The sequence below is a fragment of the Pleurodeles waltl genome, chromosome 4_2 (assembly GCF_031143425.1).
Source record: "Pleurodeles waltl isolate 20211129_DDA chromosome 4_2, aPleWal1.hap1.20221129, whole genome shotgun sequence".
NCBI lineage: Eukaryota > Metazoa > Chordata > Amphibia > Caudata > Salamandridae > Pleurodeles > Pleurodeles waltl.
Genome location: NC_090443.1, coordinates 168753096 through 168779019, shown reverse-complemented (window position 1 = coordinate 168779019; position 25924 = coordinate 168753096). Strand labels below are relative to the sequence as shown.

The window sequence follows — 25924 nt, the reverse complement described above, 5'->3', positions numbered from 1 at the left end:
TTAGAGGAAAATCACAAACAGCTTAACTGTCAGTCTGACCCAGACTTTGATTCCTCAGGCAGGTTGAAGCACAGAATGGTTAAGCGATAAAATGACCACTTTCAAAAAGTGTGATTTTCAAATAGACAATCTAAAAAACAACTCTACCAAAAGATGAATTTTTGAAATGTGAGTTCAGAGACCCCAAACTCCACATCTCCATCTGCTCCCAATAGGAAACTGCACTTAAAATGTATTTAAAGGCAGCCCCCCTGTTAACCTATGGGAGTGATAGGCCTTGCAATAGTGAAAAACTAATTTGGCAGTATTTCACTATCAGGACATGCAAAACACACCAGTACATGTCCTACTTTTTAAATACACTGTACCCTGCCAATGGGGCTACCTAGGGCCACACTTAGGGGTGATTTACATGTAGTAAAAGGGAAGGTTTAGGCCTGGCAAGTGGGTACACTTACCATGCCCAAATGGCAGTGCAAGACTGCACACATAGACACTGCAGTGGCAGGTCGGAGACATGTTTACAGGGCTACTCATGTGGGTGGCACAATCAGTGATGTAGGCCCACTAGTAGCATTTGATTTACTGTCCCTGGTCACCTCGGGTGCACTTTACTAGGGATTTACAGTAAATCAAATATGCCAATAAAAGATAAACCAATCACCAATATAATTTAGACATGGAGCATATGCACTTCAGCACTGGTTAGCAGTGGTAAAGTGCCCAGAGTCCTAAAGCTAACAAAAACTGATCAGAAAAAATAGTAGGAAGGAGACAAATAGTTTGGGGATGACCCTTCAAAAAGAGCCAGGTCCAACAGCTGAGAAGTAATATAAAATACTGGGCAAGGTAAAGAAAACACATCGGGCCCATTTGACATTCACCAGTGGTGAAAGTGCATCAGCCAGGTCGAGGATGCCCTCCAGATATAGCAGTTGGTCCAGACTGGAGAGGGCCTCTGTTATGTAATTCCAGCAGGCTCTCGGGCTAGAAGTCAAACAGTAAGTGAGCCACTTATATTCTCAGCAGATTTCCAGAGCAGTCGTACATTGCTTGACATAGGTGTCACTGACTGAGAAGGACCGGTTTAAGATCTTCCGATTTCACTGGGGGACAACATGACTGTCAGTGGAAAACCTTTTGAGATCAATCAAAGATACTGCTGGGCAAACACCTTCACTTAAGCTCACTAATGCTAGTGGGGCATGAGTTTTCCCGAAAGTGTATGCAGAAAGAGCCTCAATGCACGATCTGAAGGGTGGAGAGGTAGGTCATACTCAAGCAAACCAGCTCTCTCTTGTTTCAAAGCTTCCACTCTAGTGAAGTGAGTAAGGGGTGGCCTTTTATTTAGATTTATTTGCAGTCCGGTATTCTGGTACAAGAAGAGTTTTTGTTTTTTTTGTATTTAAATACGTTGCCCTGACCTCCCTCATGGTTGCTTCTTTTGGTAAGGCCTGCACCGTCAAACGTCAGGTTTGGGAAGGCTGTCAAACTAAGTATTGATGTAGTCCTTCCGGCCATGATCATGGTGAACTCAATGGACCTTCAGGCCAGATTGTATTGACTTCCTTTGCATGTGTAAAAGAGTTTTAGCAATTTGACATTACACTAAGCTGAAATAATTTTATTGTGGAACCTACCAACAAAGACATGCTCAAATCCACTTGAATCCATCTCTCCCTTCCCTCTGGAGTACAGGCCGAACCACATGTTCTTTAAGTCTGTGACAAACTCCTCTTGTGAGGCGTAGAGTTCTGGAAGAGAAGCAAGTTAACATTAGCACTGATAATATTATTTAACATTAGCACTGATAATATTATTTAACATCAACCGACCCAATCAATTAATTTGAAGACCTAGTGAAGATGCAGCTGAAGGCTTAGCATGATTACCTACAAGTATAATGCATTGAAATTAAGAAACCATTTAAAAAATGGTCAATGGACATTTGCGTCTTCCTGAGTGTGTGAAAGTGTAATGTGCTTGAAGGGTAGTGGGATAAGTTTAGTGACTTGAAGGCATATTTAAGAGACCCTAGCGCCACCAGAGTGTCTCTTTTGTGATGCTCTGGTGGCGCAATGCTCTGGGCCGTATTTACAAGGCGCCATTTAGCCACTTTTGGTGCTTAACGCCACCTTGTAAATAAGGCCCCTTCACATGCAGCCCTTTGCGTGGAAGGGGCGTTCAATCAGTATTACTGTGGGTGTGCCACAGCAACACCCATTGCATTTTGACGCTGCCTCAGATGTACGAGTTTTTTTAAACCCGAGGCAGCGCCAATAATCTAACGCCACTCCATGGGTGGCATTAGCAAGACACAACAAGGAGGAATATTTTTAGTCCTCCTAATTTTTTGCTTTTTCTATGTGCACTGCATTGTGAAGCACACATATAACCATTAAAGATTGTTTTTGTGCAGGAAAGTGTTCCTTCCTGCACAAAAACAATCTACCCCTCAACGCAGCCATCCTAGCACTATGGTGCAAAGGTTGCTGCGTTGACACACTGCAGCAAATTTAGAGCTGGCGCAGGGGGAATCATTGGGGTGCACCATATTCTTGTGAATATGGTGCATCCCTACGTTTTGAAAATGATGGTGTGCGACACTGCAAATTTGGCTCAGCAACCAGCACCATAATTTTCTCTTAATTCGGGCCCTACATATGGGCAGATTAGGGTAAACACTGCTATTGCTCTCATGTTGATTTTTAGTAGTATAAGGATTTTGGATTTACCCGTGTGACAGAATGTTGGGACTTTTTATCTGTTTCTAATTTTTTGTCACAATCATAATAGCGTTGTGTTTTATTTTCCTAATAATCAATTCATGCTTCATTACGTAGAGTAACTGAGAGAAAGTCGTAAGATCTGTTCCACCACATCTTCCCTGAGAAGTCATAGAGTGTCATGTGTCAGTCTGCCACAAATCACCATTACTTCTGGGTTTTGGTGAGGTCCTACTAGCTTGCCAAAAGGGTTAGGCCAACAGCTGTCAGAAAGTGTGGGACAAGACACAGTCCCTCACACTCAGTGGTGCTACCACCCGAAACCGGCAGTCTCATCCCCATGACGAGAGTCTTATGACAAACTTTAACCAGTCTCCTGCCAGCAGCTTGGAAGATGTTTTTACTAGAGATGTGTTCTCATATTAAAGCAAAGCATGTCTTGCTCTGAAAGCATAATTTCACAAACCTTTCATGGAGGCTTGCAAAACTTTGTGAGAAAAGTACAAACTTTTGTACGCACCTATCTTGTTATTTATTGTACTAATTAAATTCCGATACCCAAGGGTTGAGAGATTCTCTGGATGAGGTAAATAAATAACTCATATTCAAAATTTGGGTGGGAGTAAAATTAGGCATAATATTTGGATTGACGCTTTATTGCACCAAAATAAGCATGTTTTGCCTTTTATCATACATTCCCCCCACACATTTCTACAAATGTGACCTGCCTAAATCTTTTGAGATGAAGCAAGTGCCTAATATTTGTCACACAATTTGAAATTCCAATCCCTGTGCAAACTCCTTTGTTGTAGTGATCGCATTTATCAATGCATTGATAATTGGAGCCTAAGCATGAGATGAAGTCTGGTGTGCATCCAAGCGATGGCCAGGAATGGGAAAGGAACAGTGCAAAGAAGTTTTTGTCTCTTCTCAGATCTACGGTAATGCTCAGTAAGTGGGAGATAGGAGACAAGTACTGCCTCTGAGTTTGCATGACCACCACCATTCTTCAAACCCATGATGGGGTTTGGCAGTGCTCTGCTGGTGGCAAAGATGGGTATATTGTCATCTGGTTGGGCCTAGCCCTTCCTCCAACACCCATAGAGCAAGACATCAGTTCAGTTCATAGAAGAGACTACTTCAACACCATAAAACTTAAATTAAGGGAACAGAGGACTTAATTTACAAGAATCTGACGCATCTGCAATCGATGCATCAGATTTCTTGCGCTTCCCTAAGATCCTCTAACAACGCCATGGATATGCCGATTTGCAATACAGAGCTCCATGGTGCACATTTTCACAGATGTGTCAGAAATTCTGACACATCTGTTGCCACTAAACTCACACATTGCTGGAGTAGCACTGTAAAAATGACACATCTCCAGCAATGCAAGGAGGGTCCCATTGGAAAAAGCCCTGCATCAATTTTACTCCTGCTCTGAACAGGCGGTAAAATTCTGACGCAGGGAAGACACAAATTAACGTAGTGAAAAGTTGTAAATTTCACTGCATCAGTTCTGCGTGGCTTTTTGCCTGGGAAAGGCCTATGCTGCGTACATTATACTTGGCGCATGTATAATCTGACACAGGGCTTTACAAACAGTTTGTGAATCAGGAGCAGTGCAGTACACTGCTAGCGCAACCATTGCGTAAAAAAATGATGCAGCTGTGGCGCAAAGGGCTTGTAATTGACGCCCTTGGTATCTTAACACCTGAACTCACCAAAACGAATTACACATCACATGAGTGGAAATTGTACATAAGATATCTACAAAGGGAAAAGCAGAAGCATGCCTTGAGCTCTTTAAAATAGTATAAAATTATATTGTTCATAATTTTAAAAATCCTACTCAGCGATTAAAGGAATGGGCATGCATGACGGAATATTAGCATGAGGGGAGGCATCGAAACCACCAACAGTTATTTTTTTACAAAGTATCATAAAACAATAGTGTTCAAGGTGATGGAGTTCCAAACCATGTGGGCATCAGCATGGAAGGTATACTTTAGTGTCTTGGTATTTTTGAACACTGGGGTTTCAAGGAGGAGGGAGTGCAAAGGCCAGTTACAGGGATGTAGCAAGGGGGTCCAGAGTGGAATGCCTTGGAAGTGGTGCAGACCAGCTTGTAGATACTTTTTGCTCACTGGAAACTAGAGTGTATTTAGTTTCCTTAGGAATTGAGTGGTATGAGCAGACTTTGTTGAGCCACTGGCTAGTATAGTTGCTGCATTTTCTGACGCTTATGGAGGGGCCATGTACAATTTTGTAATTCCTAATTCCTGCCTGTAGTGAGTCCCCAGAGTCCAGCCTAGATAGCATCAGAGCTTGGATCAGTGAAATTTACGACATTTCACTGTGCCATTCTTGGCATCATTTTTAACGTCTGCTCAAAGCAGGTGGTAAAATATCACACTAATAATAACCTCTGGGCCTCCGTGCACTTTGCTGCACTAGTGTTAGAATTGTTGATGCTAGTGCAGCAAAGCGCCAAAATAGCGTCAAAAGTTCTGATGCTATAGGCCTAATGACCGCTGTGGTGTTCCATGTCATAAGTATGCCACTACCATGGTGTTGTTAGGTGCCAGTAGAGGGGTGCAAGAAAGATGGTGCATCATTTTTGATGTGCCACTTAGATATGCCCTTTGTTTTCACTATGGGTTCCTTTTTACTACTGCAATAGAGAGAATGCTAATAAGGGTATGATTACAAGTGGCATGATGCAATAATTCTCACCCCGATAAAATATGATACCCAGGTGTTCAGAATTTAGCAAATGTGATAATTACTGCCTATTCTAATTTTTTGGGGGTTGTCATGCTGCTTTCTGGGGTTATCGCACTAAATTTCGCAAGTCTCAATAAATACTGGACCTAAATTCCAGCAGGTTTGGTATAACGAAATTTAAGTAGTGGTAAGGTAATCATTGTATGCAATATATTTTGCATCATTTATATTTATGATTCCTGAATTAGCAAGTGTTTGAGAACGCACCACAATTAAACTGACTGAAAGGCTAAGTAATAATATTGGACCAACAGAAGGAAGGCATTGCTCCCCAACGTTTTGGCACTTGCTCATAAGGCATACCCTACATAACTAAGTACATGATTACGCTTAAGACACTTTGGGGCATATTAAAGAGCCCCTAACGCCACCTTAGCAACGCCACACCATCATTTTTTTTATGCTAAGGTGGCACTCAAGTGGATTTTTTGCTGCACTATATTTAAAAAGTGGAGCAGTGCATGCAGTGCGCCACTTTGTAGCCCCTTGCGCCACATTATACCTGCGCCGGGCATAATGTATGCAAGGGGAGGGTGTTCCAGCACCAGGAGGCCTGCAAAAATGGTGCAATGAAAAGTAAAAGATTTCACTGCACCATTTTTTATGTCATTTTTAATGCCTGCTCTGAGCAGGCATTAAAATGACCGCTCCAATAGTAACCTAAGGCCTCCTTACACTTTGCTGCACTAGTGTCACATTTTTGACCCTAGTGCAGCAAAGTGCCTCAATAGCATAAAAAATGTTGACACTATTGTGCTATTGACCGCTATGGTGCACCATATTATAAATACGATGCAACCATAGCGTTGTTAGGTGCCATGGGAGGCGCAAGAAAAGTGGCACATCATGGCTGATGCCCCACTTTTTGTTAAATATGGACCTTCGGGCATATTTAAAAGCCCCTAGCACCTCCCTGCGCCGCCCTAGCATATATTTTTTTTACATTAAGGGGAAGATAGGGAAGCCTTTCTCTCACGCCGTATTTAAAAGTGCTGCAATGTATGCAAGGAGGCGTTCTGACGCAGGGAAGCAAAAAAACCTGATGCAGTGAAATTTACAACATTTCACTGCGCCATTTTTTCCATCATTTTTGCGTTAATATGATGCACCCATTTTAATCAATGGGGCTCCCTGTGTTTTGCTGAACTAGCATCAAAGAGCCACAATTGTCCTAATGACCGTCATGGTGCGCTGTATTGTAAATACAGCGCAAACATGGTGTTGTTAGGTGGGGCAGTAGGTGACAGGCAATGCAGCGCAGCACCCAAAGTCGCTGTCTTGCGTTGCATGATAAAGAGAGAGCAGTAGAGCACCATATTCTCACAGAAATGGCACTCTTCTCCCCTCTCCCTAGTGCTGCCGCTGATTTCAGCTGCCGTGCGCCATGCACACACCTCAGCGCCATAGTGCTAGGGTGTGTGCATTAATCTAGCATAAGTTTTGTGCAGTAAGGGTATCCCTCCTGTACAAAATGCTATGCCTATACAAAGTGCAAATCCTTTTCCTACTTTGTGTGTTGTACAGCAGCACACATGCAAAGTCAGAAAAGCAGGGAGAAATAAAAACATTTCTCCTTTTTGCGCCTCTTTTTTGAAAGGTGTTAATTTTTGCACTAAGGGGCATATTTATACTCCGTTTGTGCCGGAATTGCGTCGTTTTTTTTTACGCAATTTCGACGCAAAACTAACTCCATATTTATACTTTGGCGTTAGACGCGTCTAGCGCCAAAGTCCATGGAGTTAGCGTCATTTTTTAGCGTGGACACCTACTTTGCGTTAATTATATGCAAGGTAGGCGTTCCCGTCTAAAAAATCGACTCCGAGGCATGTGCGTCGGATTTATACTCCCGGGCAAAATTCACGCCCGGGAGTGGGCGGGTCAAAAAAAATGACGTACGGCCGCTTTTGCGCCGTTTTTTAGCGCCTGCAAAAGGCAGGCGTTAAGGGACCTGTGGGCTCTGAAGGAGCCCAGAGGTGCCCTCCCATGCCCCCAGGGACCCCCCCTGTCACCCTTGCCCACCCCAGGAGGACACCCAAGGCTGGAGGGACCCATCCCAGGGACATTAAGGTAAGTTCAGGTAAGTACTATTTTTTTTTTTTTGTGGCATAGGGGTGCCTGATTTGTGCCCCCCTACATGCCACTATGCCCAATGACCATGCCCAGGGGACAGAAGTCCCCTGGGCATGGCCATTGGGTAAGGGGGCATGACTCCTGTCTTTGCTAAGACAGGAGTCATTTCTATGGGGGTTGGGAGTGAGAAAAAAATGGCGCAAATAGGGTTGAGGCGAAAAAATTGCCTCAACCAGACTTGCCCCATTTCTTGACGCCCAAGCCCCATATCCCCCTACGCCGGCGCTGCCTGGTGTACGTCGTTTTTTTTAACGCACACCAGACGGCGACGCCGGCTAACGTCATTCAATAAATATGGCGCCTGCATGGCGCTTCAGAATGGCGTTAGCCGGCGCTAATTTTTTTGACGCAAAACTGCGTTAGCGCAGTTTGGCGTCAAAAAGTATAAATATGGGCCTAAATTCTTTATTCTGATGTTTCAGAATCAGGTTTAGCATCAAAACGCATGGGTGGTTGCATGGGTACGACCATGTAATGCCCCCTTGACGCAAAGTAACGCAAAGCAGCTTTTTGCAATGCTTTGCGTTATTTTGCCACGCAAACCAAAGCAAATACCTCTTTGCGTTGGTTTGTAAATGGCAAAAAAAGTTTAGGCCCATATTTATACTTTTTGACGCAAAACTGCGCTAACGCAGTTTTGCGCCAAAAAAATTAGCTGCCAGGTGTGCGTGAAAAAAAAACGACGTACACCAGGCAGCGCCGGCGTAGGGAAAAATGGCCTTTGGGCGTACCAAAATGGGGCAAGTCAGGCTGAGGCAAAAAAATCGTCTTAACCCGATTTGCGCCATTTTTTTTGGGCGCCCAGACGCCATTAACATGACTCCTGTCTTAGCAAAGACAGGAGTCATGCCCCCTTGCCCAATGGCCATGCCCAGGTGACTTCTGTCCCCTGGGCATGGTCATTGGGCATAGTGGCATGTAGGGGGGCACAAATCAGGCCCCCCTATGCCACAAAAAATAAAATAAAAAAATACTTACCACAACTTACCTTTTCTTCCCTGGGATGGGTCCCTCCATCCTTGGGTGTCCTCCTGGGGTGGGCAAGGGTGGCAGGGGGTGTCCCTGGGGGCAGGGGAGGGCACCTCTGGGCTCATTCTGAGCCCACAGGTCCCTTAACGCCTGCCCTGACCCAGGCGTTAAAAAGAGGCGCAAATGCGGGGTTTTTTGCCCCGCCCACTCCCGCACATGCCTGGGAGTCATTTTTTAAGACGGGAACGCCTACCTTGCATCTCATTAACGCAAGGAAGGTGTTCACGCAAAAAAATGACGCTAGCTCCATGAACTTTGGCGCTAGACGCGTCTAACGCCAAAGTATAAATATGGAGTTAGTTTTGTGTCGAATTTGCGTAGAAAAAAACGACGCAAATTCAGCGCAAACGGAGTATAAATATGCCCCTTAGTGTCGGTTTAGTGTTAAAAAAAGCAATGCTAAACCGACGCTAAACCTGTGGGAATCTTGGCCTGAGTTGTACCTAAATGAATCCACTTGTCCGTAGATTATTTGGTCAATCCGAGCAGTTTCTCATTTCTGTTTTAAAGCTGCAGTGCCATCTGCTGGCTGCTCTCGGCGTTTTAGTTTGTTTATTTAAAAAGGAACTTGCTAGGTTCAACAAATTTCATTACAGTAAAATGACTTAAAATTCGTGCTTGGGCGTTGTAATTCTTGCGATGACGAAAATAGAAAACGCATCATAGTGCACTATGATATTTGGGTATTTGACTCACTTCCTATATGTCCATCAATTATAATCCTTAGAGTATTTGCAATATGTTCTTGCAGTTGCATCCTAAGGAGGGCGGTATTTGGAATGGTTATACCATTCTACCGTAGGAACTGGGAGAATTTCACGCTTTTGCACTTAATGAAATTCTCGCGTTTTTTAAATCTTTTCAAGTTTTTCAACCAAAGGTATTGAAAGTACTGCTGTAAAATATACAATGATGTTTTTTCATAAACATAGTTAGAAATACTGGTTCTCTTATTTTACTGAACACAATGTAAATGATTTTAATGTGCATCTTCTTGCAAATGTTGGCCGATGTACTGATCCGCATATTTTTTTTTTTATCTTTTTACAGTGTTTGCAGATTTACGAAGTTCACAGAAATGACAAACAGAGCTCCATGAAACACCACGGAAGCGAAGGCTTGAAATTTCCTACATATCAACGAGTCAGATGTGCTCATGTTTCCAAACTGGTACCGCGTATCGTTGTTAACGTCCTTGCAGCCCTGCGGCCTTGCTATAGAACCAGCAATGTTGCTTATAATGATGTGTGAAACAACAATTGTGTATCTGTTCAGATGTTGATGAATAAAAAGTGTAATGGATTATCTTATCAGCTTGAACAGTGATGGCATCATAACTACTGAATAAGTGTTAGGGTTATGTGACACCATGCTGCGCAGGGTATAATACATTGGGGCATTTAAGAAAAGTGGTGCTGCACCCTGTGCAGCCCAACTTTCTTGTGCCCCTTAGCGCCCCTACTGCCACCATGAGTGGCCCCATTTGAAATACAGCGCACCATGGTTCAGGGTAGGGCGCAATAGCATCAAAATTGTTGACACTATTGATGTACTGTTCAGAGTTATCGCCAAAACTTTGGCGCTAACCCTAAACAGTACATAGGGCCCCATTGTAACCAATTGTGTCCCCTTTTAGCGCCTGCTGAGCAGGCATTAAAACTAGCTGCTAAACAGTGATGCAGTGAAATCTCTTAGATTCCACTGAGCCATTTATGCGCTCCCCCTAACGGAGGAATGCCCCCTTTGCATACATTATGCATGCCACATGCATAATGTGGCATAAAGGGTTACAAAGTGGTGCAATGCGTGCATTGCACCACTTTGTAAATATGGTACAGCAAATTTTACAGCCTAACGCCACATTAGCATAAAAAAAAGATGCTAATGTGGCACCAGAGCTTCATAAAACTGGGCCATTATTTTGGAGGAAAGTCCCCTGGTGGACCGACAGCATCAAAGGTGCATTGAATTGGAGAGAGGTATGGGATAGAAAACACTTGCACTCTTCGGGTGAAGCCTGTAGTGAAAAAGAAGAGGAAACTAGGGGCCCGATGTACTTAGTAATTTGTACCAAAGCAAAATGCGACTCTGTAACTTGTTTTTTTAATTACATTTTTCTTTTGTGATTTGGTATTAGGAAAGGGCGTGTTGAGGGCATCCCTTCCTAATACTGAGTCGCACTGGCAGGTAGGAATGTTTTGCAACCGTGAATGCGGACAGAAAACATTCTCAGTTACCACCAACTTCAAGTTGGAGGTAACCCATACGCAAACGGAAAGAGGTCCCAGGGGACCCCGTCCCCTTTCAGAATGGCTGCAAAAATGTTTTTGAAGTGCAGACATTGGCCCCACAGACCACTACCTACTCTCAAAAAATGAAAAGAAAACTTTTATTTTTTATTTTTTAAACCAAGTCCGTTTTCCTTAAAGGAAAACAGCTGCATTTAAGAAAAAACGATTGCTTTTTTAAAAAGCAATCACAGACATGGTGGTCTGCTGCCCCCTGCAGGTCACCATCCCTGTGATTGTGGCCATTCCCAAATGGGTCGCAAATTGCGACCTGCCTCATGCATATTAATGAGGCAGGTCTCTTGCAACCCAATTGGGAATCACAAACAGTGGTAAACACACTGTTGTACATTCCAGTTTGTGATTTCCCAAAAAGCAAATCACAAGGATTCGCTATTAGGAAAGTGCAAACCTCTTTTTTTTTTTTTTTATACATCTGGCCCTAGGGCTTTAATTTTAAATTTAAATCCACTAGTCTTTCGATTTGGGGTTTAAGTGACAGAACACAATTGCCATGTCATCATCATATACATCATAATATACTTTATTCGACCATAGGTCATAAAAGTTACACATTAAATCGTACAAAAAGGGTGCGTTTGTTACATTATGCTTTCACACTGGCTTAAAATAAATTTTAGAATAAAAATAGCTTCTCTAAAACCTTCAAAATCCGACCAAGATTTAAAAATTTAAAGTGCTAGGTGGATGTTACATAGTGATACAGTTCCTTGATAGTTTAGATAGCATACTTTGACATGAAGAGCCTGCTCCCGGCGCAATCATCATATAGGCAAATTAAGGCACTGCCAAGTCATTGGAGACACAAGCACAATGAAATAAAAAGCTTATATAATAGCTTAAAATGGATATCGGATTCATGTTAAGATGGCACGAAGTAAAAAAAATAGCAGAAACACAGGATGATTACCCACATATTTGTCTGAGAAAAATCTATTCCAGGCCCTGTCCAGACCACATGGTCAATAATTAATCATCATCATCATTATCAACTTTGTTCGATCAATGACCATAAAACACATAAAACAAGATAATAAATAGTTCTTAAGCAAATAAATAAATACACATCTATAAATTGGTGTAGAAACATTAGAACAATAACTTAAATTGCACATATGACTCTAAAACTTATCTATAGAAGAGATGAGACCTTAAATTACTTTTTGGAGATGGCATCGTATGCGCCAAGCTGTTGCTAAATACTTGCTTACTGAAAGAATTACGTCGGTTGAATTGTGGCTTTTTAGAACCCGTAGAGCCAAAGAGCAGTTCTTGAATCCCATGTCCCTGCAAATATTGCGGATCCATTTTAGTCGCGGAATCGCATAGGCTGGGCAAAAGAACATGAAATGCTCAATGGTTTCGAAAGTACTGCCACAGGCAGGGCATATATCGGGAAGATTACTCGACCCCCACCTATGAATCAATGACATCAGGGGCAGAGAGCCAAAACGAAACCTTGCATATAAGCTCTTGCCCTGCAAATCCGGTATAACATCCAAATAGGATTCAAACTTTGGGGACCATTTAATATCAATGAAGGAATTAGTTAAGCGGCCGTGGGATTTGTGGGTTATGTAGTTGTCCTTAACATAAGACCAATAGGTTAACTTTAAAACGTTTTTATGCTGTCTCTCTAATTTATGGGGATTTTCCCAATAATCACCCAGACCCAATAGTCGGAGCCAATGGGCCACGTGGCGAATCCAGGGTAGAGTATTAGCGTTCTGGCATTTCAATAGATCGAGTAATGCGGTTTTATATATATCTAGTTCGGGGGTTATCCATAACCTGATCCAATAAAGGAGGGGTCTTAGAGTAGCTAGATCTGCTACTCGGCTTAACCCCAGATCTAGAAATAATGGAAGCAAGGGTGTAGTGCGTGGACATGCAGTTAAGGCCCTTGCAAAGTTGTTTTCCCCCACACTGATCTTGTTACAGTTAGCGCAACCCCATACCTCCGCTCCGTACAGGGCTGCACTTTGAGCCTTAGCTGTATACCTTTTTATTGCTGGGGAAACAACTTTGGTAGAGGTGCTTTGATAGAAACTCAATATAGATGAGGCTCTGTGTTGTAGGAGCCCTGCACTTTTTGTAATCTGCTCTTCCCATAATAGTTTGCTGGTTAGCCTAACTCCCAGGTAATCTATAGAGCTTACTTCCTTCAACGGTACTCCCTCAATATGAATGGAACATTTTTTCCTAGGTCCCTTGGATAACACCATCAGTTTGGTTTTGTTAATATTAACCTCCAACCCATATCATTATGTTCAAGATTTACCTAAACCTATTCTGCAAACAAACAATACTCTCAAAGTGGGAACCACAAGCTTTTGGAACAATGCAATCTTTAACAAGCATTGGCAAAGCCAAAAGTGCTCACTCTTGACCCGGGACTCTCACACATGCGTGGTCGCCATCTTGGATTGTTTTTTCTTAATTCAAAAGGAAAATTATTGCTGATTGTCAGAGTGCATGCACACATAGGTGCACTGGCCATTCTGTAATATGTTAGACCTGTCAACCTCAGGGGTTCCTTTCCCCAAGATTTTTGCCTTCTTCCGCCATTATGGCTGATCTAGTTTTTGCTGGCCTTAGGACTCTGCACACTTCACACTCCTGACCAGTGCTAGGGTGCATGTGCTCACTCCTCAAAACATGGTAACATTGTCATATCCCAAATTGGCATTTTTTATAAACCTGTAAGTCCCCAGTAAAGGGTCACTACATGTGCCTTGGACCTGTAAATTAAATGCTACTATTGAGCCTGCAGCACTGATGGTGCCACCCACTTAAGTAGTCCTTTAAACATGGTTCAAGCCTGCCATTGTAGCCTGTGTGTGTAATATCTAACTGCCATTTCCACCTTGTAAAATAAACCATTTGCTAGGGCCAAACCTTCCTTTTTGACACATGTAAGTCACCCCTAGCATAGGTCCAGGACAGCCCAGAGGACAGGGTGCAGAGTCTTAAAAAATGGGACATGTCATTTTAAGTTTTACCTATCCTGTTAGGTAACAGGTAAATTAGTTTTCTACTACTGCAAGACCTTGCCTCTCCCATAGACTAAGGGCCTGATTTTGACCTTGGCGGAGGGAATACTCTGTCACAAATGTACGGATATCCAGTCTGCCTTAATACGATCTCCATAGGATATCATAGGATCGTAGTAAGACGGACGGAATATCTGTCACGTTTGTGACAGAGTATTCCCCCCCCACTAAGATCTAAATCAGGCCCTAAAATTGGAGTTATCTTATTACATCTAATGGGCTGTAACTTTGAAATGGAAGTAGGATTCATAAGTGATGGCTCTGGGACTGTAATGAAAAATTCTAACTTATGTTTAACTTGGATTTTGAATAACAATTTTGAAAATGGCACTTTTACGAAGTTAGCATTTTCCTGCCTTAGCCATTTAGGTGCATATTCAAGAGTCCCTAGCGCCATTCTATTGCCAAATTGGTGTCATTTTTTTTAGCTATTGTGGCATTAGAAGGACAAAAACCCTGCACCATATTTACAAAGTGGTGCAATGCATGTATTGCGCCACTTGGTAACCCTCTGCACTACATTATGCCTGCAACAGCATAATGTATGCACAAGGGGCGTTTCCCCGTAAGGTGGGGTGAAAAAATTGCACAAGGAAATCTAACAGATTTTCTTGCGTCATTTTTTTTTTAGCACTTTTGACGTCTGCTCAAAGCAGGCGTTAAAAGGGGGCATGCCATTGAATACAATGGACCCCTATGTATTCCGCAGGAGTAGCACCAACATTTTGGAGCTATTCCTGCAGAGTACATCAATAGCATAAAAAAAAGGCGCTATTGCCCCTTCCCTGACCCGTGGTGCGCCGTATTTTAAATACGGCACACACATGGTGGTGGTAAGGGGGCGCAAAGGGCTGCAAGAAAAGTGGCGCTGCACTGTGTGCTGATCCACTTTTCTTAAATATGCCCCTTGGTGCATGCAGCCTGTACTTGAGCCACATGAGTGTTTGTAGCTCATAGCTAAGCTTTGTGTATTCCTCCTAGACAGCCACATTAAGGCTCCCTGTATTGTTTACAGGGCATTTTTTTGATAAGACCCATTTACTCCTCAGTAGTATTGTAGGAAATTACTGGTTGAGGTAAGATGAAACACTACTAAATCTCCGACAGGGTGAAACTCAGGCAACCCCCCCCAAATTAACCTGTGCTTAACCCTCTGGTAGTTTGGCAGAAAAGTAGTCAGGCTTAACTCAGCGACAATGTGTAAAGTATTTATGTAGCACTTCAAACAGTAATAAAGTGAAACAAAAAAACAAAAAACAAGAAAATTCCCACATCAACTTGATCAAAATAGAGTGAAATGTTATACCTTATTTGAGATCAAAACAACAAAAGTCTAATCAGTGGAACTGGAGATATGAAACCTTAAAGGGTGTGATGCGGAGTCTGCATTGTCATTGAGGACGCTATCGAAGAGGGGCTCGCAATGTGAAGGTCTGCATCAAGTATGTGTTGCACAGCGGTGGTTCTGATGAGGCTGCAATACAAGGCCAGTGGGGGGGATGCATCACTGTGACAGTTCTGCCAAAAGGAGCACAGCTGTGTTGGCATAGCATCTTCAGGCCCACTTCCAAGTGTTAAGGACTGAGGTGGCACCACTTGGGGTTAGGACTCACAGTAGATGGAGTGCAGGTGCTAAGTTCAATGTGATTAGAGCTTTTGCTGTCCCTGATGCCCAAACAGGATGACAGCCAACTAGCCCCGGGAGTCACTCGGGTGGTCCTCTAACTTGGAAGAGGGGAGGAGCTGTCACCTACCAAACTTGCACATAACAAAGACTATGGGGGTCATTATGACCCCGGCGGTGAGTGGTAATGTAGCAGCAGTACCGCCAACAGGCTGGCGGTACATACCGCCACATTATGAGAATGGCCGGTTGGCTGCAGCCAACCCGCCACTTCTTCACTCAGACCCCCATGGCGGTAGCAGGCGCCGGGCTGGAGATGTCAATCTCCAGTCTGGCGGCCGCTATAGTACTGGCGGTGGCATTTTGAGCCAGCTTACACCATGGCTTTTGTGACATTAGCAACACCACGAAAACCATGGCAGTAGGCCCTACTGGTGACATTCTTCTGCTGTCACTAGTAGGTGGCTCACCCACCCCCCAACACTCCCCAGAAGCCCCCACCATCTACACTCTCTCCTTTCCGATCCCCTCACCGCCCCCATACAATCACACACCCGCAGACACGCACCACGCACACACCCACTCACTCACACTGGCATACACGCATTCATACATGCATACATCCATTCATGCTTGCACACATTCGTACGCACATTCACACTGACATGCAGACTTGAACTCAAATTACCATTCTTACACACATTCACACACATGCATACACCCACGCAAACAACACCACACACACACAGACTCATTCACGCACACACTCACACATACATGCACACAACCCCCCCCCACACACACACAATACCCTCCATCCCCCTCCCCTGTCAGAAGCCCAACTTAACGTCTTCCAGGTGGTCTTTCGGCAAGGAACGGGAAGGGGCGCTGCTACCGCCACCAGCGCCCACCAGTAGAACACCGCCAGGCCGTATCACAGGTCATGATTTGGCTGGCGGCAGACTTCTGGCTTGGCGGTGCTGGTTGTAGCATCTCCACCTTACCACCATCTGCCACTATAATCTGGCGGATGGATGGTCTTTTGGCAGCCGTCACTGTGGCGGTAGGTTTTTTTTTTACCACCAATGACATAATTAGGGCCTATGTCTCAGCACACTTGCAAAGGGTTTGACACTAGTCTATTGTCCAGTGCAGGGAGGCAGGAAATTCTAAACACCTTTGGGTAGTGGAAACCTCTAGAACCTTCTCCTACATCTTTGCTGGAACCCGGTATAAATAGTAGCCCGTCAGACTCAACTCTTCAGTACACATCTGGACCTGTGAAAGACTCAGAAGATGCACTGTTGTGCTTCTTTGCTGCAAGGAGGACAACTGCTACCCTGCTGCCCAAGTTTGAAGGACTGGACCTGCATCTTGAACCCAGGAGCACCAGAGTGCCTCCAAAGGCTATTTGGCTGGCCTCCTGATCAGAGCCTCAGGGCCATAAAAGGCTCCAACTCTCTTTAACTCTGCACCTGGGCACTTCATGCTGTGAGTCCTAATACCCCCAAGTGGTGCCTCTCCAGTCCTGGACCCTGAGATATGGGAATAGAGGTGCCTTCAACGGCCCAGCTGTAGTCTTCACCAAATACGGAGGAAAGAAACCAGAAAAACAGTCACCCACGCCCTAGTCAGCAGCCGACTGTACTTTGGCAACGCGCTCTATGCAGGAACCACGGCCAAACTACAAAAGAAAATGCAAAGTATCCAAAACGCCTCCGCCAGACTCATCCTTGACGTCCCACGCCGCAACCACATCTCAGCGAGTTACGCTGGCTACCCGTATTGAAGAGGATCACCTTCAAACTACTCACCCACGCACACAAAGCCCTACACAACACAGATCCGGCCTACCTCAACAACAGACTAACATTCCACACCGCCAGCTCCGCTCCGCCAGCCGCGCCCTCGCCTCCGTCCCCCGCATTCACCGCACCGCCACCGGAGGAAGATCCTTCTCTTACCTCGCCGCCAAGACCTGGAACTCCCTACCGCTCCAACTACGCCAGACCCAAGACCTCCTGGCCTTCAGAAAACGCCTCAAGACATGGCTATTCGACCAATAGCTCCCCCCCCAGGGCCTTGAGACCATAACGGGTGAGTAGCGCGCTTTATAAATTGTTTGATTGTTTGATACAAGACTAGAGACGGATGCTCAACACTATGGGGAATCCCAGTGACTGCCTGAGAAGTTTATAATATCCACAATGACTGGGTCCATCAACCTCCTACTTTTCATTAACCGCTGCATTGTTTTCATTCAACATAACATCAAGGGGTCAATCAAAATCAGTTCAACTAATATGGGGTAGATGACAGTTCTGTTAAATTTTGGGGTGTTGGAAGTGGGAAACAATGTATATTTGTGGCAATTCAGGACAAAACAGTGTTCTCTTGCATAAAAAATAGTGGAAAAACTGACGTGTTTCCTGATGAACCTGAACAGTGCTGACGTAGTGAATTGGCATATATTGTGTCTGCATGAACAATGTGAAAATGTTATTCAGTGTTGAGTCTGCATAATGTGAGCATATGACAAGGCATAGGCAGTGAACTTCGCTCTGCTTGTGGAATTTGCAGAGGTTTTCCCACTCCGCACTCCACTTAGAGCATAGAGTTCCAAAAAACTCCAAGTAGAGGAGATTTTTCCTCGCTCGCCAATGTTAATTTTGTGAGCACGAGTGAGGAAAATCTTACTCCAGACCAACTTCTAGTGAGGTTTCTCAATGCGGACAGTCGCAGATGGTTGCTACTGCTTGTGTTGAAAAGATTTCTGTTTGCATGGAGGAAGCTGCGGCTTGAGTCTAAAATCTACTCAAGCGGCAGAAAAGAAGCAGCGCCCTCTTGCGCTGCCCATGGTGCTGTTCGCACTGATTTTACAGCACGGGACAAACATCCGGTGCTAAAAATCAGCGTGAACACTGCAACGTAACGTACTCCAAAAACCATGTTTTCAAAGGGGCTATCAGTCATTTTGTTTTTTGGAAATCACAATCAGACCTTCGTTTTCAGGGAGTCTACTAATGTTTGAAGAGCAGTTTAATCATGTTGGTGCTCAACCTGTGTCAACCATTGAAACAGTCAGGTCCTTGTAGCCTAGAACTTGAGTGTTAACAAGAAGAAAAGCTTCTTTGTCATTAATTTGTACATGCTTCTATTTTGCGCTGCAAGAAAGCTGAACATATAGCAATTATTGGGGATAATACAAGACCTAATTCAAATTCACCCTGAACACATTAATGGTTGTCACTGCTGACTTCAACATCATTCTTTTGGGTCAAATATTATTTGATGGGTGTTGTGATCAGCAAGATTAATTCTGCTGCCTATCTTTACAACTGCTCCATTGAAAGGGGGACAAAATAGAAGATGTGCTATTTCAGGGCTTTTCAAGAATAAACTAAAGGACCCTTCATGGTTGTGTCCCATCATTATGTATATCCAGCTAGCCAACCATGGTGAGGAAGTGCTTGTTTATACCATGGTATGTGAAGAGTTTTAAACCTATCCCCAGGTAGGAGTGATCATTCCCTATATTTTATAAAATGGGTATTTAATGTTATCCATCTACCAGAAAATTTGGGGTCGGTGATTGGAAAATGCAGGTAATTTGCATTTTTTGTGTGATCACTACAGATTTTTCACCTTTTGCTGGGCCCTATATTTTTGCTGGCTTTAGAACTCAGTGCAATCTAACCCTATTAAGCAGTAGTAAAGTGCCTGTGCTCCCCCTTTGGGCATGGTTGAATTAGCATACTCCTAGTTGGTATACATAACTTGCCTATACGTCCCTAGTAATTTGTCCAAAATGCCTGATAGTTAAATGCCACTTTAGCACTGCAGCACTGTTGGAGGTGGCATGTTCTGGTTGGCTAAAGCAGGGCTCCAGCCAGACAGAACCTGCCACGCCCATCAAGGGTGGGTGACTATACTCATTGTGTAACATGTGCTCATCCTTGGGTAGCTTAGCACAGAACAGACAGGCTTATCATAGAGACAATGTGTAAAGCAAAGACACAGCACTTCCCCACCACAACCACACTGCGCAACACAAATGAAACTGCACACACAGTATATGCATAAAATGATTGCATTCAACACACACATTGTCAACACAGCATGATTATAATGTAACTCTGGGCTCATACCCCAATTAGCAATGGAAGTCACAATATGAGGCTTAACTGTGTTAAACACTAACTACTGTATGTACACATGAGGAAAAGAGTACATTCCCTCCCTGCTCCTGAATGAGGTGCCAAACTGCATGAGGTGTCAGCAGAAGACTCCCCCCCAGAATTCCCCACAGTAAGTGTAACACATATCATCAGGTTGCCCCCAGGTTTCTAATGTTAGTAGCAAAATGTATATACAAGGGTTACAACACTTTCACGTAGCACTGCAGCTGAAGCCCCACTAGTAAGATGTAATGTGACTGTAATAACTTCCTGACAGAATAAACATGACCAGCAGCACCACGGTACTGCTTTCGCATTCACCCACACTCACTCCCGCACATCCACTCTGCACCCCCAGCTCGTGCACACACTCACACGTATGCACTTATTCCCTGCACCCTAATGTGGTGCCCTGATATCCAGATAGTGGATGCCACTCCACTGTGTTTGCAAGCACCCTGGGTTACAAACTGTTCTTCCAACACCAACCAGCCTAGTCTATCCTGCCCCTTCATGAATCAAAGATTACATTACAATTTCCCTGTTTATTAGGCCTCTTGCGGCTAAGTCAGACTTCTCAGGGTTCCGGGGTCAAGGTGGAAAAATGCAAAGACAACATCCAGTAAACAATTATTAGGGAGACATTCAGGCTCCCCACAGGAGGTTCACTTAGAGGTCTGCAGAACACAGCGGGAGGGTCACTGGGTCCATCGTTAGACACCAAGGCGCACAGCCCAATCAGACAGTTCAATATTACTATATAGTTACCAATTTCAGCACCTCCAGGACGGACAGGCACCGTTGGGGCTTGTTGACTTGAGTCGCCCTCAACACTTCCAGTTGCAAACAAGTTACTAGGCCAACACCTCCTGTACCAGGAGATGCTGCGTCTGGGACCCAAAGATACAAGTGACATCAGACGGTTATGATCCCACATGATAAGTGCTCAGTGCTGTACCCCCACAAAAAGGAGGAACATCACCTGGAGTCCAATGATCTGAGTCGCCCTGACTGTACTTTCATTCACAAGCCAGTTCCCAATGTGGTACCTCCTTGGAAAGAGGCACTAGTCTGGTGTGTGAACCGCACCAGACAATCCCGGACTCTCCCATGAAGGATGTAAATCCTGCACCCATCTCATAGCATCTACCATGCGATGACTTGAGTCTCACTAGTCTATTCGGTCACACTTGGGGATTTGGTTTCCACATCTCTCTCAAATGAGGCACACTGTCTAGTGCACAATGGCTTTAGTTGCACCAGACTCCCCAGTCACACATTTTGATGCAAGTTCAGCTGTGCCATACGAGGCCAAGTAAAGCACAACTCAGGTTGCAACCCACCTGCAAGGGTTTTAACCAATGAACAGGGCACCGCACACAATGAGAATACGGCTGAGGATCACACAAGAGAAATGCACCACACTCGATAATAACGGGCCCTGTGGGGTCCTTCGCCGAGTGATCCTGTTCACAACAACAAGACATTTTGGTATGTAGTGGTCTCCACAATGGAGGGCCATTCACCTGAAGTGCGGGCAGTCCTTGGCAAACTCCACACCAGCGAATTCCAGTCCCCTGGCACAATACTTATGTCAAATTTACACCGTTGCTGCCAGGTGAAGTTCAGCATACTGGTCAGCAATGTAAGTCTCTCTTAGGAGATCTTTGATGTCCCTGAGACCTCCTCAGAGAAGAGGGGGCAAGTCAACCTGCCCTTGGAGAGTTACACTTCAGGATGCTACACAGCAACAGGCAATCAGCCCCCCGGCCAGTCTCTAAGAAGTTATCCTCCTGGGCCCAAAATTTTCCTCTGGCAGTATGTCCACACAATCCAGCAACACTGTTCCCGCGGTTACTCTGCCTTGCAGATGTTAAATATCCCTAGTTATACTAGAGGCTCTAGAATGCAGATCTTTATCTTTAGTGGGGCCATTTCTTGCTCCGAGAGGCCAAGTGTAAAAAACCTCTGCCCCCAACTTATCTATCCAGATAGGTCATTCTGGATGCCCAAGTTTTATAGTGGTTGCATGGGGAATGCACAGATGGGCTCTTCCCCATGACCTGTGGAATGAAGCCTAATCTACAAGGTGACAGAAACATTTTAGAAATGGCTTTTCTAGGGAATCAATGACAAAACCATCTTTACCATCAGAAGGGGTTTGTCATTCTGAATCCAATGATACTAACCAGCATGAGACTGCTCCCCTATGCAACTATTGCAGAGAGATTTAATAAGACTCATTCTCCAAAGTTACTTTATGGGCAGAGCACCTCTCGTAGGTAGTAGGAACATGCATGGGTATTCGGCACTCCCTGGGACAAATATGCTCGGGCGCATACCCATTCCTTCCTGGGCATGTGGGACACTTTTGTTAAAGCCACGACAAAGGTACACGTGCACCAATACTGGCCTGCTCTATCAGGCTCAATTCCTATATTAGAATACCCATGTGCAAATGTCCTAAGGTCATGCACAGAGAGTCAGCAAAGACTAGGAGAATAAAGAAAAAGGTTTCAGGAAAATTCTCTCAGCAGAGCCATGTCCAACATGCCCTTACTGTGCCATCCACTTCAGTGCAGTGCAAACATGGCTTCATGCCTATTATTGCAGCCTGACTCTAACAGTGTAAAAACTGCAATTCAACATATCAAAGCAAACGATTTTGAAAGATCAAAACATTACATATAAATAAGTAACTCCTGTGTAGGCCTTGTAGCCCATAAGGCCAAGGGCATGGTATTTAAAAGTAGGACATAAAGACATTTTGACCCCGGTGGTGAGTGGTAATGTGGCGGCAGTACTGCCAACAGGCTGGCTGTACATGCCACCACATTATGGGAATGGCCGGTTGGCTGCAGCCAACCCTCCACTTCTCCACTCAGACAGCCAAGGTGGTAGCAGCTGCTGGGATGGAGATGTCAATCTCCAGCCCGGCGGCCGCTATACTACCACCGGTGGCATTTTGAGCCAGCCTACCCCAATGGTTTTCGTGGTGTTAGCAATGCCACGAAAACCATGGCGGTAGGCTCTACCGGTGACAGGGAATTCCTGTCACTGGTAGGCGGCTCACCCACCGCCCCAACACTCCCCAGACTCCCCCCACCTGCCCTCTATCCACACTCCCCCTTCTGATCCTCTCACCCCCCCATACATGCACACACCTGCAGACACGCCCATCACATACACCCACTCACAAACACTGGCATACACGCATTCATACACACATGCATCCAGTCATGCTCGCACACATTCGTACACACATTCACACTGATATGCAGACACGCACTCACATTACCATTCTTACATGCATTCACACACATGTATACACCCACACAAACACCACACACACATACTCATTCACGCACGCACACACTCACACACACATGCACACAACCCCACACACACACACAACACCCCAAACCCCTCTCCTCTGTCTAAAGCCTAACTTACCTCCTTCTAGGTGGTCTTCTGGCAGGGAACGGGAAGGGGTGCCGCCAGCAGAACACCACCAGGCTGAATCACAGGTCATGATACGGCTGGTGGCATTTTACTTGCATGGCGGTGCTGGTGGTAGCAACGCCACCTTATCACCATCCTCCACTATGATCACTGTGGGATTTCCACCCTTGTTTTGGCTGAAGTCTGACAGTGGTCATAATCTGGCAGACGGATGGTAGCCGGTGTGATGGTCTTTTGCCGGCCGTCACCACGGCAGTAGGCGGTTTTTACCACCAATGACAACATTAGGGCTTTAGGTCCTTAATGTCACCATGTCCTTACAGTGACTAGGGCCCAAAAGCTGTTTTCACAGTTGCAGACCTAGCTGTCCTTTGTAGAAAACATGAGATTAGATGCAACTCTCAATACTGAATCTCATTAATGGAACCAGCTAAAAAAGTAATCAAAAAAATATTTTTAAACATTAATTAAAAATCCAATTCAATGAGTATATCAGATTTTTTATATAAATATATTTTTAGAAAGCTACTTTTTCCCTGCCTGACATTCTTGGAGGTTAATTTGCATTGGCTCTCCAGCTGCTACCAGACAGTAATTATTCTTGAATAGGTGTGACTAGGTATTAAATGCCTCCTACGAGCAAACAATAGGCTGACCTAAATGGGCAGAGAGGACGTCTCTGAACCACACAGACTATGCAGGGTAGGGACTGTGGACATTTCTGATAATACTGCAGTGTCAAATCCTGCTTTACAGGTCTGCTGGGTTCACATATAACACTTGGGGCACACTTGAAAATGAAGAGGAAAGGACACCAAGATAATATCTGTGAGTCCACTGTATGGTTGCTGAAGGACTCTGTGTTTGTCCTTCCAGACGTCTGTCTCTGGGTTTATTGTGGGTACAGTGGCTGCCTCAAACTGGATGTTTGGGTTAGATGTAGGAGGACACCAGGTTTACCATAATACAATACCCATGTTTAGTGTGGCTGACAACTTTTGCCATCTTGAAAATTATCAAAGAGGCTTGGCCTATGAACCTTTATCCAATTGGTTAGAGAATGCCCAGGAGTCATTCACAATAATTAGCTAGTGGAAGGAATAAATATGGCATATCCAGGCATCCATTTCAGAACTCTTTCTGGATCTGCAGAAGATCAAGTTTGTTTGTTAAATGTTACTCTATTTTCCTAATTCATTTTGTGGATTTTTTACTGTTTTGCATTTTGATTTCATTACCATTTTGGTACTGCATAAATACTTTACGCATTGTCCTACATTTTGCCTGTCTACTGTTTGCGATAGCTATAAGAGTGTTGAGCTCAGGTTAATATAGCGACTTGAGGGTTCACCCTGAAAAGGGTCATGATCATGATTGATCCTTGAGGTGGGTAATCACCCACTCCAAATAATAATCCATTTTCTTTCAGAAAATATGTGTGCTCTAATGTCAGGAGACTGTAAATTCAAAGCCTCTTAGAATCTTGTAAAGCCTCATAAACACCCACAGCTGTAGTTAAGCAAATAGCTTCAGGTAAATATTTTAATATGGAGTTATGTGACACTATCTTAAGGGATCCAAAGTTGCTTCTACAAAAAAAAAACTCAAGACCAATGGAACACTTACATGAAGAGGGCATGTTTTATGGTGTATTCAAAGCAAATAACAAAATAAGTGGCAGTTTAAAAAGGTTGTGAAAGATCTTTCAAATTATTTGATATTTAAATTAATCGAGGAATTCATAATTATAAAAAAAGAACATTTGGGAAAATTATCCAATTTATGGAAAATAGCACAATCAAACAAATCTCTTGTGTACCAAATGGAGCAGGGGTCAATTCTGTCCCTAAATCTAGCGATTGTGCCTCAGCAGTGAAGTCCCATATCAAATAATTGCATGCAATTCTAGGCATAACATTATAGGGGCCATATTATGAAGTTGCCTTGGGCTGCAACAGCATGTGCGCCCTCTCTCTTTGCCCCTGTGACACTTTGGGATTACAGTAGGGTCTGTAAACACTTGTGCAGCCCCTTATGCAATACAGATGACACCGGTGCACATGTAGCACTGTAGTTATCCTAAGGCGGAGTGCCTTCACTTGTTTGTAGGTACTGCCCTATGCAAATGAGAGAAACACTTTTCCTCTGAGTCCACACCATATAATTGACATAGGTCCAGAGGCAAAGAGGCTGTTGGAAGATGCACTAACAGTGGGCTACAAGGAGGGGTGCACAGTCAGTGTGCCCTGTGAAAGGGAGGAAGGTAGTCCCACAGACTCTGCCAAAAAAGCCCTTGCAGGTGAGGGCTCTCACTCACTGCACCTTGTGGTTGTTTCAAACAGCCACAACATCTTTCACTAATGCACTACCAACAAGTCAGCCACGAGTTTCCATTTGCTCTGGGGGAACGCATTAGCTGTATTAGGATGCACTGCTCTTACAAGCAGGTACATACCACCATTCACATAAAGTGGCCCCAGAAATCAGGCTGGGAAACCCTTGAAAATCTCACTTGAAAGCTGGCTTTAATAATTAGGAAGGGGTGATATTTGGGGGATCTCAGGACTGAAAGACATTTCTATGAATCTATTCATGGATGATCCTGGATTTTCTGGTTTATTGTTGT

At 44.3% G+C, this 25924-nt stretch overlaps 1 protein-coding gene across 3 annotated transcripts in view; it reads right to left on the bottom strand.

Annotated features, from left to right (window-relative positions):
* Positions 1-25924, bottom strand: part of ENDOU (endonuclease, poly(U) specific) — a 468374-nt gene that overhangs the window by 104962 nt on the left and 337488 nt on the right. For all 3 annotated transcript variants that reach the window (XM_069231037.1, XM_069231036.1, XM_069231035.1), the window contains one exon: positions 1641-1754. In XM_069231037.1, coding sequence (XP_069087138.1) covers positions 1641-1754 — 114 coding nt within the window. The remainder of the gene's footprint in view (positions 1-1640; positions 1755-25924) is intronic.